Raw genomic sequence first — 17,100 nt, 5'->3', positions numbered from 1 at the left:
CAAACATCTGACTCCAATCTAGATTCTTCAGTTCCTGCCTAATATTGTTATAATTAGCCTTTCTCCAATTTAGCACCTTCACCCAAGGACCACTCTTATCCATATCCAACTGTATCTTAAAACTTACTGAATTATGGTTACTGTTCCCGAAATGCTCCCCTACTGAAAATTCAACCACCTGGCCGGGCTCGTTCCCCAATACCAGGTCCAGTAAAGCCCCTTCCATAGTTGGACTATCTACATATTGTTTCAATAAGCCCTGCTGGATGCTCCTTACAAATCTGCCCCATCCAAGTCCCTAGCACTAAATGAGTCCCAGACAATATAGTGGAAGTTAAAATCACCCACCACAACAACCTTGTTGCTTTTACACCTTTCCAAAATCTGCCGACATATCTGCTCCTCTATCTCCCACAGGCTGTTGGGAGGCCTGTAGTAAAACCCCAACATTGTGACTGCACCCTTTCTATTCCTGAGTTCCTGCAGTTGTCCCAATATGGGCTCTACCCATATTGCCTCGCTGGATGAGCCCTCTGAGGCGTCCTCCCGCACTACAGCTATGATATTCTCCTTAACCAGTAGTGCACCTCCCCACCCCTTTTATATCCCCTTCACTCCCACCTTAAACATCTAAATCCTGGAATGTTTAGTTGCCAATCCTGTCCCTCCCTCAGCCAAGTCTCTGTACTGACAAGATCAATTATTTCTCCTTCTGGCCTATTGCTCCAGTTCTTCCCCCCCCCCCCCCCCCCCCCCCCCCCCCCCGGCCACACTAGTGTAAACTCTCCCGTGTGACACTAGCAAACCTCATGGCCAGGATATTTATGCCTCTCCAGTTGAGATGCAATCATCCTTCTTATACAGGTTCCACCTGCCCCGGAAGAGATCCTAGCCCTCCCTCCTACACCAGCTGTTTAGCCACATGTTTAGCTGTAGTATCTTCCTATTGCTAGTCTCAATGGCATATAGCATATGGAGTAATCCCGAGATTCCAACCCCAGACGTCCTGTTCTTTTAACTTTCTACCTAACTCCTTGAACCCCTGCTGCAGGACCTTGACACTCTTCCTGCCTATGTTATTAGTACCAATATGTATCACGACCTCTGGCTGTTTACTCTTCCCCTTTAGAATGCCCCCCAGCCCATTCAGAGACATCCTGGACCCTGGCACCAGGGAGGCAACATACCATCCTGGAGCATCTTTCATGTCCACAGAAGCACCTATTTGTGCCTCTGACTATAAAGTCCCCTATAACTATTGCTCTTATGCACTTTGTCCCTCCCTGCTTAACAACAGAGCCAGTCGTGGTACCACTGCTCTGGCTGCTGCTGCTGTTTTCCCCTGATAAGCCATCTCCCCAACAGTATTCAATGTGGTAGACAGAGAGGGAGACAGCCACAGGGAATTCCTGCACTGACAGTCTGCCCCTTTTAGCGTTCACCCATCTATCTTCCTGCATCTTGGGTGTAACCACATCTCTAAAACTCCCATCCTTGACACTTTCCGCCACCTGCATGCTCCTAAGTGCATCCAACCGCTGCTCCAAATGATCCATGCGGTCTGTTAGGAGCTGTAATTAGGTACACTTCCTGCAGTTGTCCGGAGTGTTGGAAGCTTCACAGACCTCCCACATCTTACAAGTGAAGCACTTTACCCCTCTAACTGCCGTTTCTAAACTGATTAATAAATGAATTAAAAAATATATACTTACTAAATTAAAATAAGTTACAGTTAACTATACACTTCCCAGCACTAGATTTTTACTATAAATGACTCACATAATTCTTTAATTAGCATTGCACGGTAGCATTGTGGATAGCACAATTGCTTCACAGCTCCAGGGTCCCAGATTCGATTCCGGCTTGGGTCACTGTCTGTGCGGAGTCTGCACATCCTCCCCATGTGTGCGTGGGTTTCCTCCGGGTGCTCCGGTTTCCTCCCACAGTCCAAAGATGTGCAGGTTAGGTGGATTGGCCATGATAAATTGCCCTTAGTGTCCAAAATTGCCTTTAGTGTTGGGTGGGGTTACTGGGTTATGGGGATAGGGTGGAGGTGTTGACCTTGGGTCGGGTGCACTTTCCAAGAGCCGGTGCAGACTCGATGGGCTCCTTCTGCACTGTAAATTCTATGATTAAGCTTGGTTATCTAACTGTTATCCTTTTCACATTAAATCTCGCGAGATTTAACAGCCTCATCACATCAACTCGGGTCGGGCGTGACAAGGCCATTCGATCGCGTCCCAAGACTTTAATTTCCGTATTTACTTTCTATTCATTAATCAATTGTATAACCAAAGCAGGAACTTGAAATATTGCTACTTTTTCTTAACTGGTATAAATTGTCAATCCATTCAAATAAACAGAACCATTTATTTTAAAGAATACGACGTACAGAGGAAGGATTACATCGGAAACCAATGAGATGTGCCTGATCTGAAATGGGACAAGTTTGCTTTGTCTGATATAAAACCTCTTCCCCAGAACTAATTCTAAAGTATCACAAGATATTTTCAAGTCAGCTGCAATGTTTACTTAATCTGAAGTTTTCCTTTAAGTACACCACTTCAACTCTAAGAGGCATTTTAGTTGAATAATGCCAGATTTCATGCACTGGTATCAAAAGGTATCAGCTTGTTCTTGTTACAATGTGATAATGGCATGCTGTGCTCAGAGGAATCAGATATGAATTGAATACAAACAGAGATTGTGCCTGCAACATTGTTACAGTGGGTTCATATATGCACAATGCCATTTTATTTACAGGTATATTGGCAGACGTTATAAAATGTAATCCAATAGTGAGGTGATACAATATCCAATAGAGAAATACAGCACAGAACAGGCCCTTCGGCCCACGATGTTGTGCCGATCTTTTGTCCTAGGTTAATCATAGAATTTTGGACACTAAGGGCAATTTATCATGGCCAATCCACCCAACGTGCACATCTTTGGACTGTGGGAGGAAACCGGAGTACCCGGAGGAAACCCACGCACACACGGGGAGGATTTGCAGACTCCACACAGACAGTGACCCAAGTCGAAATCGAACTTGGGACCCTGGAGCTGTGAAGCAATTATGCTATCCACAATGCTACCATGCTGCCCTTAAGAACAAATTAATCTACACTCCATTATTCTACCCTAATCCATGTACCTATCCAATAGCCGCTTGAAGGTCCCTAACGTTTCCGACTCAACTACTTCCACAGGCAGTGCATTCTATGCCCCCACTACTCTCTGGGTAAAGAACCTACCTCTGACATCCTCCCAATATCTTCCACCATTTACCTTAAATTTATGTCCCCTTGTAATGGTTTGTTCCACCCGGGAAAATGTCTCTAACTGTCTACTTTACCTATTCCCCTGATCATCTTATAAACCTCTATCAAGTCGCCCCTCATCCTTCTCTGTTCTAATGAGAAAAGGCCTAGCACCCTCAACCTTTCCTCGTAAGACCTACTCTCCATTCCAGGCAACATCCTGATAAATCTCCTTTGCACCTTTTCCAAAGCTTCCACATCCTTCCTAAAATGAGGTGACCAGAACTGTACACAGTACTCCAAATGTGGCCTGACCAAGGTTTTGTACAGCTGCATCATCACCTCATGGCTTTTAAATTCAATCCCTCTGCTAATGAACGCTAGCACACCATAGACCTTCTTCACAGCTCTATCCACTTGAGTGGCAACTTTCAAAGATCTATGAACATAGACCCCAAGATCTCTCTGCTCCTCTACATTGCCAAGAACCCTACCGTTAACCCTCTATTCCGCATTCATATTTGTCCTTCCAAAATTGACAACCTCACACTTGTCAGGGTTAAACTCCATCTGCCACTTCTCAGCCCAGCTCTGCATCCTATCTATGTCTCTTTGAAGCCGACAACAGCCCTCCTCATTATCCACAACTCCACCAATCTTCGTATCATCTGCAAATTTACTGACGCACCCTTCAACTCCCTCATCCAAGTCGTTAATGAAAATCACAAACAGCAGAGGACCCAGAACTGATCCCTGCGGTATGCCACTGGTAACTGGGCTCCAGGCTGAATATTTGCCATCCACCACCACTCTCTGTCTTCTATCGGTTAGCCAGTTCGTTATCCAACTGGCCAAATTTCCCACTATCCCATGCCTCCTTACTTTCTGCATAAGCCTACCATGGGGAACCTTATCAAATGCCTTACTAAAATCCATGTACACTACATCCACTGCTTTACCTTCATCCACATGCTTGGTCACCTCCTCAAAGAAGTCAATAAGACTTGTAAGGCAAGACCTACCCCTCACAAATCTGTGCTGACTATCCCTAATCAAGCAGTGTCTTTCCAGATGCTCAGAAATCCTATCCCTCAGTACCCGTTCCATTATTTTGCCTACCACCGAAGTAAGACTAACTGGCCTGTAATTCCCAGGGTTATCCCTATTCCCTTTTTTGAACAGGGGCACGACATTCGCCACTCTCCAATCCTCTGGTACCACCCCTGTTGACAACGAGGACGAAAAGATCATTGCCAACGGCTCTGCAATTTCATTTCTTGCTTCCCATAGAATCCTTGGATATATCCCATCAGGCCCGGGGGACTTGTCTATCCTCAAGTTTTTCAAAAAAATCTTATGACCCAACCTGCAAATGGACTGGTTTATAGTTTGTGTACCTGAATTAGGAATTGAAAAGAAGTCAGTCAGGGGACCTTTCTGTGGTGATTATACAGAGGACCACAATGCGAAGTGTGTGTTGGAAACACAAGAGAGTTAACCGGCCTCTGCTCTTCACCCACGATAGCAGAGTAGCACACCAACATTCACTGCTTAAAGCTCAAACGTGAGAAATGGCAACTTGCATATGGTAATGTAGAGCTCCTAGTATATCCAAGACTGCATCCTAATGCGAGTCAGTGGCTCCAGGGAAAAAGTGAGTGAAGGAAAGATCAAACAATATAACTTCCAAAAGCAAAAAGTGTAGCTCTACATGACAACATGATTCATATCAAAGAATCTGAACCATCGCTGTGGAAATGAGTTTTGCTTTATGGCCCAAAATGAGAACATTTTCACTGACATTTTCTGGATTTTTTTTTTTTTTTTTGCTCGTTTTGCCATGAAAACTTTATCCAGGAATTAATTTGCATACTTTGTGAAATATAATTGTCATTTCAGGTAAATTGGCACTAACCAAGCAATGAACTTTTTTTTATATGTGTGCAGCTGTCAGTGGCCCTCCATCCACAAGTATTGCAGCTTCATCAAATGCAGTAAGTGGTGGTGATCACGTCAATGTGACCTGCACAGTGCTGGGAGACCCAGACTTACATGTGGACTTCACTTGGAAATATCCAGGACAACAAGTAAATATGTTTTATTTGCTCAATTTCTAACTCATTTTATTTACTATTTATTAAACAGATTTTCATACATCAGAATTGAAGTCATGGTTCCCATGTATTTTTCTAAACTGTGATGTAGTTGGTGAGAAAGAGAAGGGTCAAGTCAACTCAGCATATTTGCTGTTTATGATAAGCCTATTTATTACTGACACATTAATCTGTTAAATTCAAGTAGTTGTCCAAATTAATTTTTTCACAAAAATACCAAATGTTTAAGGACATTGACAACACAGAATAAATATTCTTTAATTGAAACACTGAGGTAGTGGAATAGGCAGCAATTGTTTTAAATGTAGAATTCTTCTCTGAGCAATCTCCAAATATGATCAAATATTATACCAGGGATGCTGAAAATTCTAACTGTAAATTTAAAAAATCGCTCAGTGCGTCACGTGGAGAGAGAAACAGAGTTAACACGTCAAGTTGATGAATTTGCATCAGAATGAATATTGTCATTCGATAATATTACCCCTGAATACATGAAGTTGCAGGAGCAAGGAATGCAACACTGCAGGATATTTATGATTTTGCTATATTTCACAACGTTACGCCGTGTTCTATCCTCTTAGTTAAAAAAGCAGCAAAACATGAATCAGTTGTGGAAGGGAGGAAATAAATCGTCAGTGAAGTATATGCATGCTCGTTTTACTTTTCTGCCAGCACGATACTTTATTAGCTCAACTAAAATGGGAACATGACTCAGTTAGCTGACGTGTTGAATGACTTTGTCTACCGTGGTCCCACTGTGGCTGTATACAACTTAAGAGAGATGCATCTTTCCTAGACAGTCCTGTAATGTTTTCTGCGAAGAGGTCATAAAACTGAAAAGTATGAAGATAAGAACAGTTCTTCATGAGCATACAAACTTAGCCTTTTTAAAAAATATATTTTTATTATTCTTTTTCACATTTTCATCAAATATACACCCAACAACAAATAACCAACAATAACAAGTACAATGTCAATATCCTGGCCAACAATCCCTTTATCTTACAAACCCCAAACCATCCATCAAGGTCTTAAATACAGAACAAAAAAGGAAAAAGAGAATCAGCAGTCATTCTTGAAAGTGCAGGGTAAACAAAACCCATGAATTGTAGAATCCTTCCATCCTTCCCCTCAGCTCAAACTTCACCTTCTTGGACATTACAAATTCCAACAGGTGCCCCCGCCACGTCGAGGCACAGGGCGGAGAAGCTGACCTCCACCCCAACAGGACCCACCTTCGGACAATCAGCCAGGCGATGGCTAAGACATGAGGCTCCGCATGCCTCCAGCCCCGGCTGGTCTGACACCCCAAATATAGCTTCCATAGTGCCCTGGTTTGTACCTCACATGCATCACCCCCAGGATACCCCTGAAGACATCCCTCCAATACCGATCCAATTTCAGACAGGACCAAAACATATGAACATGGTTTGTGGGGCTCCTCCCACAGCATTCACACTCATTCTCCACCCCCTCAAATGTCACTCAACCTCATCCTTGTGAGGGTTAGAGCAGGGGGGAAGGTGGGACCTGTACATGAAGGACGGGTTGCACCTAAACTGGAGGGGCAACAACATCCTGGGTGGGAGGTTTGCTAGAGCTCTTCGGGAGGGTTTAACTAGTTTGGTAGGGGGATGGGAACCAGAGCTATGGATCAGAGGATAGGATGTTGAACTGGCAGGAATTGTATGCAGCGAGTCTGTGAGGAAGGATAGACAGTTGATAGGGCAACGTTGCACTCAAGTAGAATGCGTTAAAGTGTCTGTTTCAATGCAAAGAGTGTAAGAATAAGGGAGATGAACTTAGAGCATGGATCAGTACTTGGAACTACGATGTTGTGGCCATTACGAAGACATGGATTTCACAGGGGCAGGAATGGTTGTTAGATGTTCCGGGGTTTAGATGTTTTAAGAAGAATAGGGAAGGAGGTAAAAGAGGAGGGGGAGTGTCATTGTCAATTAGGGAGTGCATCGCAGCTGCAGAAAAGGAGGTAGTCGAGGAGGGTTTGTCTACCGAGTCAGTAAGGGTGGAAGTCAGAAACAAGAAAGAATCAGTCACTTTATTGGGAGTTTTCTATAGACACCCCAATAGCAGCAGAGAGATGGAGGAACAGATTGGGCGGCAGATCTTAGAAAGGTGCAGAAGTAACAGAGTTGTTATCATGGGTGACTTCAACTTCTCTAATATTGACTGGAACCTCCTTAGTGCAACTGGTTTGGATGGAGCAGATTTTGTCAAGTGTGTACAGGAAGGATTCCTGACTCAATATGTAGATAGGCCGACTAGGGGGGAGGCCATATTGGATTTGGTGCTTGGCAACGAGCCAGGCCAGGTGGCAGATGTCTCGTTGGGAGAGCATTTCGGTGACAGTGACCACAGTTCCTTGATCTTTATCATAGTCATGGAGAGGGATAGAAAAAGACCGTATGGGAAGGTATTTGATTGGGGGAGGGGAAATTATACTGCTATTAGACAGGAGCTGAGGAGCATAAAGTGGGAACAGTTGTTCTTGGGGAAATGCACAACAGAAATGTGGGGGTTGTTTAAGGAGCACTTGCTGTGAGTGCTGGATAGTTTTGTCCCACTGTGGCGAGGAAGGAATGGTAAGGTGAAGGACCTTGGATGACAAGAGAAGTGGCGCTTCTAGTCAAAAGCAAAAAGGAAGCTTACGTAATGTTGAGGAAGCAAGGATCTGGCACAGCTCTAGAGGGTTACAAGGTAACCAGGAAGGAACTCAAAAATAGACTGAGGGGAGCTAGAAGGGGGCATGAAAAAGCCCTGGTGGGAAGGATAAGGGAAAACCCCAAGGTGTTCGACACATATGTGAGAAATAAGAGGATGATCAGAATGAGAGTAGGGCCGATCAGGGATAGTGGAGTGAACTTGTGCCCAGAGTCTGAGGAGATGAGGAGGCCCAAAATGAATATTTTGCTTCAATATTCACAGGAGAGAGGGTCTTTGTTGCTCATGAGAACAGCATGAACCAGGTTAATAGACTTGAACAGGTTGATACTAAGGAGGATTTGCTGGAAACTTTGAAAAGCATCAGGATAGATAAGTCCCCTGGGCCTGACGGGATATACCAAAGGCTATTACGGGAAGCGAGGAAGGAGATTGCTGCGCCGTTGGCGATGACCTTTGCGTCCTCACTCTCCACTGGAGTAGTACCAGATGATTGGAGGGAGGCAAATGTTGTTCTCCTGCTCAAGAAAGGGAATAGGGAAATCGCTGGTAATTACAGACCAGTCAGTTTTACATCTGTGGTGAGCAAAATATTGGAAAGGATTCTGAGAGATAGGATTTCTGATTATTTCGAAAAACATAATTTGATTAAAGATAGTCAGCATGGCTTTGTGAGGTGCAGGTCATGCCTCACAAGCCTCATTGAATTCTTTGAGGATGTGACGAGACACATTGATGAAGGTCGGGCAGTGGATGTGGTGTATATGGATTTCAGTAAGGCAATTGATAACGTTCCCCATGGTAAACTCATTCAGAAAGTTAGGGGGCATGGGATACAGGGAAATTTGGCTCACTGGATACAGAATTGGCTGGCCGAAAGAAGACAGCGAGTGGTAGTGGATGGAAAGTATTCCGCCTAGAGGTCGGTGACCAGTTGTGTCCCGCAGGGATCTGTTAGATAGAACATAGAACAGTACAGAACAGAACAGGCCCTTCGGCCCTCAATGTTGTGCCGAGCCATGATCACCCTACTCAAACCCACGTATCCACCCTATACCCGTAACCCAACAACCCCCCCCATTAACCTTACTTTTTTTAGGACACTACGGGCAATTTAGCATGGCCAATCCACCTAACCCGCACATCTTTGGACTGTGGAGGAAACCGGAGCACCCGGAGGAAACCCACGCACACAGGGGGAGGACGTGCAGACTCCACACAGACAGTGACCCAGCCGGGAATCGAACCTGGGACCCTGGAGCTGTGAAGCATTTATGCTAACCACCATGCTACCCTGCTGCTGCCTGCTGCTGTTCTTGGACCTCTGCTCTTTGTGATTTTTATAAATGACTTGGATGAGGAACAAAGAACAAAGAAAATTACAGCACAGGAACAGGCCCTTCGGCCCTCCCAGCCTGCGCCGATCCAGATCCTTTATCTAAACCTGTCGCCTATTTTCCAAGAATCTACTTCCCTCTGTTCCCAGGAAGTGGAAGGGTGGGTTAGTAAGTTTGCCGATGACACGAAGGTTGGTGGAGTTGTAGATAGTGTTGAGGGCTGTTGCAGGTTACAACAGGACATTGACAGGTGCAGAGCTGGGCTGAGAAGTGGTAGATGGAGTTCAACCTAGATGAATATGAGGCGATTCATTTTGGAAGGTCGAATTTGAATGCTGAGTACAGGATTAAAGGCAGGATTCTTGGAAATGTAGAGGAACAGAGGGATCTTGGGATCCATGCAGATAGATCCTTCAAAGTTGCCACCCAGGTTGATAGGGTTGTTCAGAAGGCTTATGGTAGGGCAGCACGGTGGTGCAATGGTAGCACTACAGTCTCATGGCGCCGAGGTCCTAGGTTCGATCCCAGCTCTGGGTCACTGTCCGTGTGGAGTTTGCACATTCTCCCCATGCTTCGCCCCCACAACCCAAAGATGTGCAAGGTAGGTGGATTGAACACACAAAATTGCCCCCTAATTGGAAACAATGAATTGGGTACTCTAAAAAAAATTTTAAATGAAAAAGAAGGCTTATGGTTTGTTGGCTTTCATTAACAGGGGGATTGAGTTTAAGAGCCGCAAGGTTTGCTGCAGCTTTATAAAACCCTGGTTAGACCACACTTGGAATATTGTGTCCAGTTCTGGTCACCTCATTATAAGAAGGATGTGGATGCTTTGGAGAGGGTACAGAGGAGATTTACCAGGATGCTGCCTGGACTGGAGGGCATGTCTTATGAAGAAAGGCTGAGGGAGCTAGGGCTTTTCTTTCTGGAGCGAAGAAGGAAGAGAGGTAACTTCACAGAGATGTACAAGGTGATGAGAGGCATGGATCGAATGGATAGCCAGAGATTTTCCCCAGGGCGGAATGGCTGTCACGAGGGGACATAATTTTAAGGTGATTGGAGGAAGGTATAGGGGAGATGTCAGAGGTAGGTTCTTTATGGGGCTGGTTTAGCAAAGTGAGCTAACAGCTGGCTTGCAATGCAGAACAAGGCCAACAGCGCGGGATCAATTCCCATACCAGCCTCCACGAACAGGCACCGGAATGTGGCGAGTAGGGGCTTTTTACAGTAACTTCATTGCATAGTCTTAGCACAGGGCTAAATCGCTAGCTTTGAAAGCAGACCAAGGCAGGCCAGCAGCACGGTTCAATTCCCGCAACAGCCTCCACGAACAGGCACCGGAATGTGGCGAGTAGGGGCTTTTTACAGTAACTTCATTGCATAGTCTTAGCACAGAGCTAAATCGCTAGCTTTGAAAGCAGACCAAGGCAGGCCAGCAGCACGGTTCAATTCCCGTAACAGCCTCCCCGAACAGGCACCGGAATGTGGCGACCTGGCGGCTTTTCACAGTAACTTCATTTGAAGCTTACTTGTGACAATAAGCGATTTTCATTTCATTTCAAGCCTACTTGTGACGATAAGCGATTATTATTATTTACACAGAGTGGTGGGTGCGTGGAATGCACTGCCAGCAGAGGTGGCGGAGTCAGAGTCATTAGGGACATTTAAGCGGCTCTTGGCCAGGCATATGGACAGCAGTAAATTGAAGGGATGTAGGTTAGGTTGATCTTAGAATACGATAAACGGTTGGCACAAAATCGTGGGCCAAAGGGCCTGTACTGTTGTATATTCTATACACCTTCAACCGTATCAGCCCAACCTTACGCACGAGGTTTATGCATTCACCCTTCGGAGCACCTCACACCACAGCACGTCCTCCATGCCCTCCCCGAACTCTTCCTCCCACTTCGCTTTAATCCCATCAATGATATCTTCTCCTCCCCCAGAATCACCCCGTAAATTGCCGATACCCCCCCCCTCTCCATTCCCCCTGCCGTCAATACCTCCTCCAGTAATGTGGTGGCCGGCGACATCAAGAAGCACTGAACCTCCTTTCTGGCGAAATCTCGGACCTGCATATATCTAAACATCTCCCCCTGCCGCAGCCCATATTTCTCCCCAAACTCCTCCAGCCTCGCAAACCGGCCCCCCAGAAACAATTCCTTCAATGCCCTAACTCCCCTTCCTCCCATCTCCGGAAACTCCCATCCCACTTCCCTGGCTCAAACCTATGATTCCCCCTAATCGGCATCTCCCTTGACCCTGCCCACAACTTAAACTGCTGCCTCCTGATCTTCAAAGTCGCCACCACCACTGGACTCCCTGAATAGTCACCTGGGCGATCGGGAGCGGCACTGTTGCAAACACCCTTCGCCCCGACCCCCTGCACAGACTTTTCTCCATTATAACCCACTGGGAGTCCCACCCCTCACCTGACCCAGCTCCTCGTCTTTTCAGCATTTGCCGCCCAGTAATAATATAATAGATCCAGGAGGCCCAACCCCCCTACCTGCCATTCTCTCTGCAGAAGCACCTTCCTAATCCTAGCCCCCCCCCCCCCCCCCCCCCCCCCCACACACACACACACACACACACACACATACGCAGACACAAGGAGAACATGCAAACTTCACATAGTCAACCAAGGTTGGAATTGAACCCGGGTACCTGGCGCTGTGATGCAGCAGTGCTAACCACTGTGCCACCATGCAATCCTGATACAAATTATATTTTCTGTAATCCATAGGTTTCTGACATGTTAACTGTACAATTATAAAGATACATCTCAAAGTGAAGTAGTAAGCTGATGTTAGCATTGTTATACCACAGCAAAGGTGAATACTGGTTTACACATGAAAGTCCTCATACAGGAGAGAGGTTGCAATCTGGAATGTGCTTTCCAAGGGAGAAAACAAAGCATGAGCATTAGTTTCGCACAGATAGGAAAAGAGTCAGTCTCACATATGCAGGCCACTCTTAGATTGTGACAAACACAGCTTTACTATCATATACACCTTGTAGCCAGCGAAGGAGGAGCTAAAGCAGAGATATGTTTGTTCATTTAGCTGTGAAATTCTCTTTTATCACTGGGGAATGGAAGGAAAGTAGGGAAAGGGTCATTGTCTTGATTTTCGAATATGCATAGAAAAGATGTGCAGATGTGTTTTTAGATGGATTTCCTTCCACTACATCTGCCATTGTTGCTACTTTACTGAAATCAAGGAGGGTCTGATACTAGTTTTACTTTAACAGGATGAAAGGCCAGTGATTATCACAGAAAAATGGAGGCTAATTGATCGGAACAATGGACACACCGTCAGACTGTCAAAGAGTATGCTGTACATTGACTATGTTGAAACTATTGACATCGGCGATTACATCTGTATGGCACGAAATTTAGTAGGAGAAACGACAGTGATCACACGACTATTTTTTCATTACTAAAGGAACCCATATCAGGTGACATTTTCCTCAGCGGAACATTCAAACCAACTTTAACTGTACTTGTGTTTGACAGAGCGATAACTTAAGTGAATTCTTATGCTCAATGTTTGTTTCTTCTCTCACTTCAGGACTTGAAATATTCTACGTGCAGCATCCCAGTAAAATGGAGATAACCCAGATTAAGTTTATCACCTATGCATCAGCAAAGTACTGCAATATCATTTATTTTCCTTCATACTATTACATAAGTGACTCTACACCAAAGACTTGTTATGCACAGAAATTCCTAAGCTGCACAACAGTATTTATTTTTTAGAAACAGGACAGACCCTGTAACAAAGCAATAAAACTTGGATGTGCCACAATATTTACATTCGTGCCCCCCCCCACTGTGTTGAATACCAGCCCACACTGAAGAAATTGAAGTGTTCTCTATCTGTTTGCTGCAAGTGGAAATGTAGTTGGGCTGTGTCAGACTAGTTTTGGATGCACAGCACTTAAACCAGCACTAATGTAGTGATAGTAGTTGGTGTGTTTGGTATGGGAAACAGGGGATGTACTCTGAGCATGTGTGTCAGCAAGTCAAAGTCTGCAGCTGGTTACTCCTGACAGTAAGAGTGTTTGATGCTGTGTTTGAGCTTAAATGCGGTGTTCCATTTGAGCGTTAACATTTCACATCTGGCATACACGATTCACACAGAATGAAAAGAAGCCTATATGTGTTTGCTAATAAACCCTTCAATCATTTTACCACCTATCCAGAAGTCAAGAAAAGAGAAACACACATAAGGAAAAGCAACTGTACATCTCTTTAAAAAAAAAAGAAATCTGATTAATTTGATATTTTGCTGAAGAAAATTTAACATAATTACATATCAAAATAATTTAAATTGTACTTGTGCGAAATCTGAGTTATAACCAAGTTACAAATGATGCATGAATATGTAAAGCAATTTATAGCTTTTGCCAGGATTGCTGTTCTGCCTTGCAAAGGTTATTTTATGGTATTAAAAGGGATGGTCTGAGGGAATTTGCTTGTCAGGCCAACTCCTCCAGTACTGTTTATATTTTCACTAAGTATTGCTTTTGTACAAATAGTGGAACATTATTTATGATGTTACAAAATAGTTTAAAGAAAACGAGCTTAAAGCAAAAAATGAATGAATGTTAGGCTGTGCAGACCTGGCTAAAGATTATTTGACTGCTCATCTTGCTGAAGCCCGTTATTCCTGGTACAAATGTTTCTTTTAATATAAAGGCCTCAGATAAATGAATAATTAAATAATTATAATTTCTACTCTACAAAGCATGGCTTAGTTGTTAAAATGCTAATAATAAGGTTTAGTAGTTGTCCTGTTGTTGATTATTGTTTACGCACTTGGTTCTGCTCAATGTGGGAACCATTCATTATTTCATTGTACAACATTTTTAAAGGGATTCAAAACAACTTGTTACCACATTATAGTTTGTAACACAACATTGTTTTATTTCTGTTAAGATAATCAGATTTTTAAAACATTATATTGGCAAATAAATTTAAAAGTAACTAATCCCCAGTAGATAACACTAACAAATAGCATTGTTGAGTGTATGATTGTAATTATGCACTTTTGTATTAAATTTAATAATAAGAGCGACCAAGTTGAATTTGTTCTTTATTATTTTGTAGAGGACTTGCTATGGGTCTGCTCTTGGTACACAATTCTCCTTGGCAGGAGTTTGATTCCGAAAAGCACAGAAGCGCAGCGTCTTAGTTTGAGGCATTCTCACTTTACTGGTCATTTTAATTAAAACAGACTTTGCTAATTGGTATTGCATATTTAAGACTCAAACATTGATTTCATCATTCAGATTCACAATTCTCCTGATTCTGGGATCATTAATTATGACAATCAGAAAATTAGAAATCCTGCCAAATTGGGTGTGCTAACTTCTGCATCCGATTCTTTGAACCACAGTTCCATTGAACAAAACTCAATTTAAGTGCCTTGGGGCATTTTCTAATTTAAGGCACTTTATAAATGCAGATTATTGTTATTGTTACTCCCACGCAGGAAAAGGGGTCTGAAAATTTCTGCATGTGGACAGCCCTCCAAAGTTTTATTAATTTTTAGTGTGAGACCCCCAGGCAGATTATGCCAGGCAGGTGATACAACCATTTTGGTGGGAGTCACTATTCGGTACAATCCTTAAATATGCATTGAGACACAATGTCCAGCAACGGCCAGAAGATTGTTATCAGAAACTCAAATTGTAGAACTGTGAATCCATTCAAAATGTCCAAGTGAGTAATTTAATGAAACCTATATGCATGTAATGCAACATACATATTTACCCTATTCATATTCTTCAATACTATATAAGCTCTCCTGACCCCATGTGGCCAGTGCCTGCCATGGCACAAGTTTGCCATATCAAAGATCAGGGAGCACATTTTCTGACAGAAATAGTAGTTGGCTCTGAATTTGTTAGGTAGTTGCACGTGATCATTACTAAAGCCTCATAGCCCCAAGAAATAATACCATCAGTGAATAATGCTATTGGCAGCTGATGTAGGAATAGCATTATTTTCTAGAATATAAGCACCACGCCGAGAAAGCTGTTGCTGAAATCTGGAAAGGATCATAATGCAAGTTACAACATTCCCCTTCTCCTCCTCCCCTCCCTCCTTGAAAAAAGCTACAGTGGACAATTTGCAACACTAAGGAATGTTTTGGCCATTATGTCAACACAAGTGAAATTAGATGTTACTTTAAAATACCCAAGGACCTTGGATGAGCCTAATAAATTAAATAACCAGGTTTGTAACTTTAACACAAGTAACCTTTTATTATGCCAGGGTCCCATGTTAATTTCCCGGCTTGGGTCACTATCTGTGCGGAGTCTGTACGTTCTCCCCGTGCCTGCGTGGGTTTCCTCCAGATGTTCCGGTTTCCCCCCACAAGTCCCGAAAGACGTGCTATTAGGTAATTTGGACATTCTGAATTCTCCCTCTGTGTACCCGAACAGGTGCCGGAATGTGGCGACTAGGGGATTTTCACAGTAACTTCATTGCAGTGTTAATGTAAGCCTACTTGTGACAGTAAAGATTATATTATTATAATTAAACAGGCAAAGAAAAATAAAACTATCTAATACCCTTTCTTCATTCCCCTTTCTAATTACCCCAACTCTCTATACACACACACACACAGAAAAACAGAGAAAAGTGTGATTGAGAGATAAAGAAAATCTGAATAAAAACAAAAAGATAAAGAATCTTTGGTACACTGGGGTGACTTCTAGTTAGTGTATTTGAGGTTCAGCTTTTGTTTCAGTAATTCTTCCTTCGAGGCTAGAGATAATTTTCTCTGGCAGAGTTGTCTACTTTCTCTGTAGATTCAGGATTATTTCAAATTTACAGCAAAGATGTGGCAAGCATTCGCTGGTTTTAGAACCATAAAGCAGTTCTTTACTTCAGTAGAGAGAGAGAGAGAGAGAGAGAGAGAGAGAGAGAGAGAGAGAGTGTCTCTTTCACTTCCATGGTCTAAACACTTCCACCCAGTTCTCGCAGGAACCAATCACTGACTGTTGTCATGCAGAACACTGTCTTTGGCCAGCACACCAATTGCCAGGCAACCAATCAAACTGATTTTGTCCAAAGCTGGGTCCGAGATTCACTCGGCGCCAATGAGCTTGCTTCTCCTCGCTAAAACAAAACCTAGGACACACTGTCCTGAAAAGCAGACTGCTTCAACTTGAGTCCTCTGCTTAAAGGCACATTCCGAATATGGGTCCACAGACCAAAAATAAAATAAAAGAAAATGGGAACAAAGGAAAAAAACAGGAAGGACTATTACAACTTGCATGAGTGCTGGAATGACATGCTAAATATGTTTAGGAGGAGGCAATGTATAGTGGTAATGTCGCTTGACTATAAATCCAGAGGCCCAGGCTAAGGCTCCAGGGACACAGGTTCAAACTCCACCACGGCAACTAGTGGAATTTAAATATCATGAAATCATCTAATTCCTACAATGCAGAAGGTGGCCATTTGACCCATCGAGTCTCCACCGACCCTCTGAAAGAGCACCCTACCAATCCCCGCAACCGCATCACCTCACCTAACCCGCACACTCAGGGGCAATTTAGCATGGCCAATCCACCTAACCTGCATTTCTTTGGACTGTTGGTGGAAACTGGAGGAAACCCACGCAAACATGGTGAGAAAGTGCAAACTCCATCCAGTCGCCCAAGGCCGGAATTGAACCCGGTCCCTGGTGC

General features: G+C 43.7%; 1 protein-coding gene across 3 annotated transcripts in view; it reads left to right on the top strand.

Annotated features, from left to right (window-relative positions):
- The window catches only part of LOC119962877 (platelet-derived growth factor receptor-like protein), a 66,476-nt gene extending 52,002 nt beyond the window's left edge, over window positions 1-14,474 (top strand). For 2 of the 3 annotated variants that reach the window (XM_038791101.1, XM_038791098.1), the window contains exons 5-7: window positions 5,208-5,347; window positions 12,646-12,852; window positions 12,966-14,474. In XM_038791101.1, coding sequence (XP_038647029.1) covers window positions 5,208-5,347; window positions 12,646-12,837 — 332 coding nt within the window. In that variant the 3' untranslated portion in view covers window positions 12,838-12,852; window positions 12,966-14,474. Of the gene's footprint in view, window positions 1-5,207; window positions 5,348-12,645 lie in introns of all 3 variants that reach the window. The other variant, XM_038791100.1, reaches the window with a different exon arrangement.
- Window positions 14,475-17,100: the final 2,626 nt, after the last annotated feature.

This window comes from Scyliorhinus canicula, chromosome 3 (assembly GCF_902713615.1).
Source record: "Scyliorhinus canicula chromosome 3, sScyCan1.1, whole genome shotgun sequence".
In the NCBI taxonomy this organism is placed as follows: Eukaryota; Metazoa; Chordata; class Chondrichthyes; order Carcharhiniformes; family Scyliorhinidae; genus Scyliorhinus; species Scyliorhinus canicula.
Note: the sequence above shows the minus strand (reverse complement) of the source record. Positions and strands in the feature narration are given on the sequence as shown.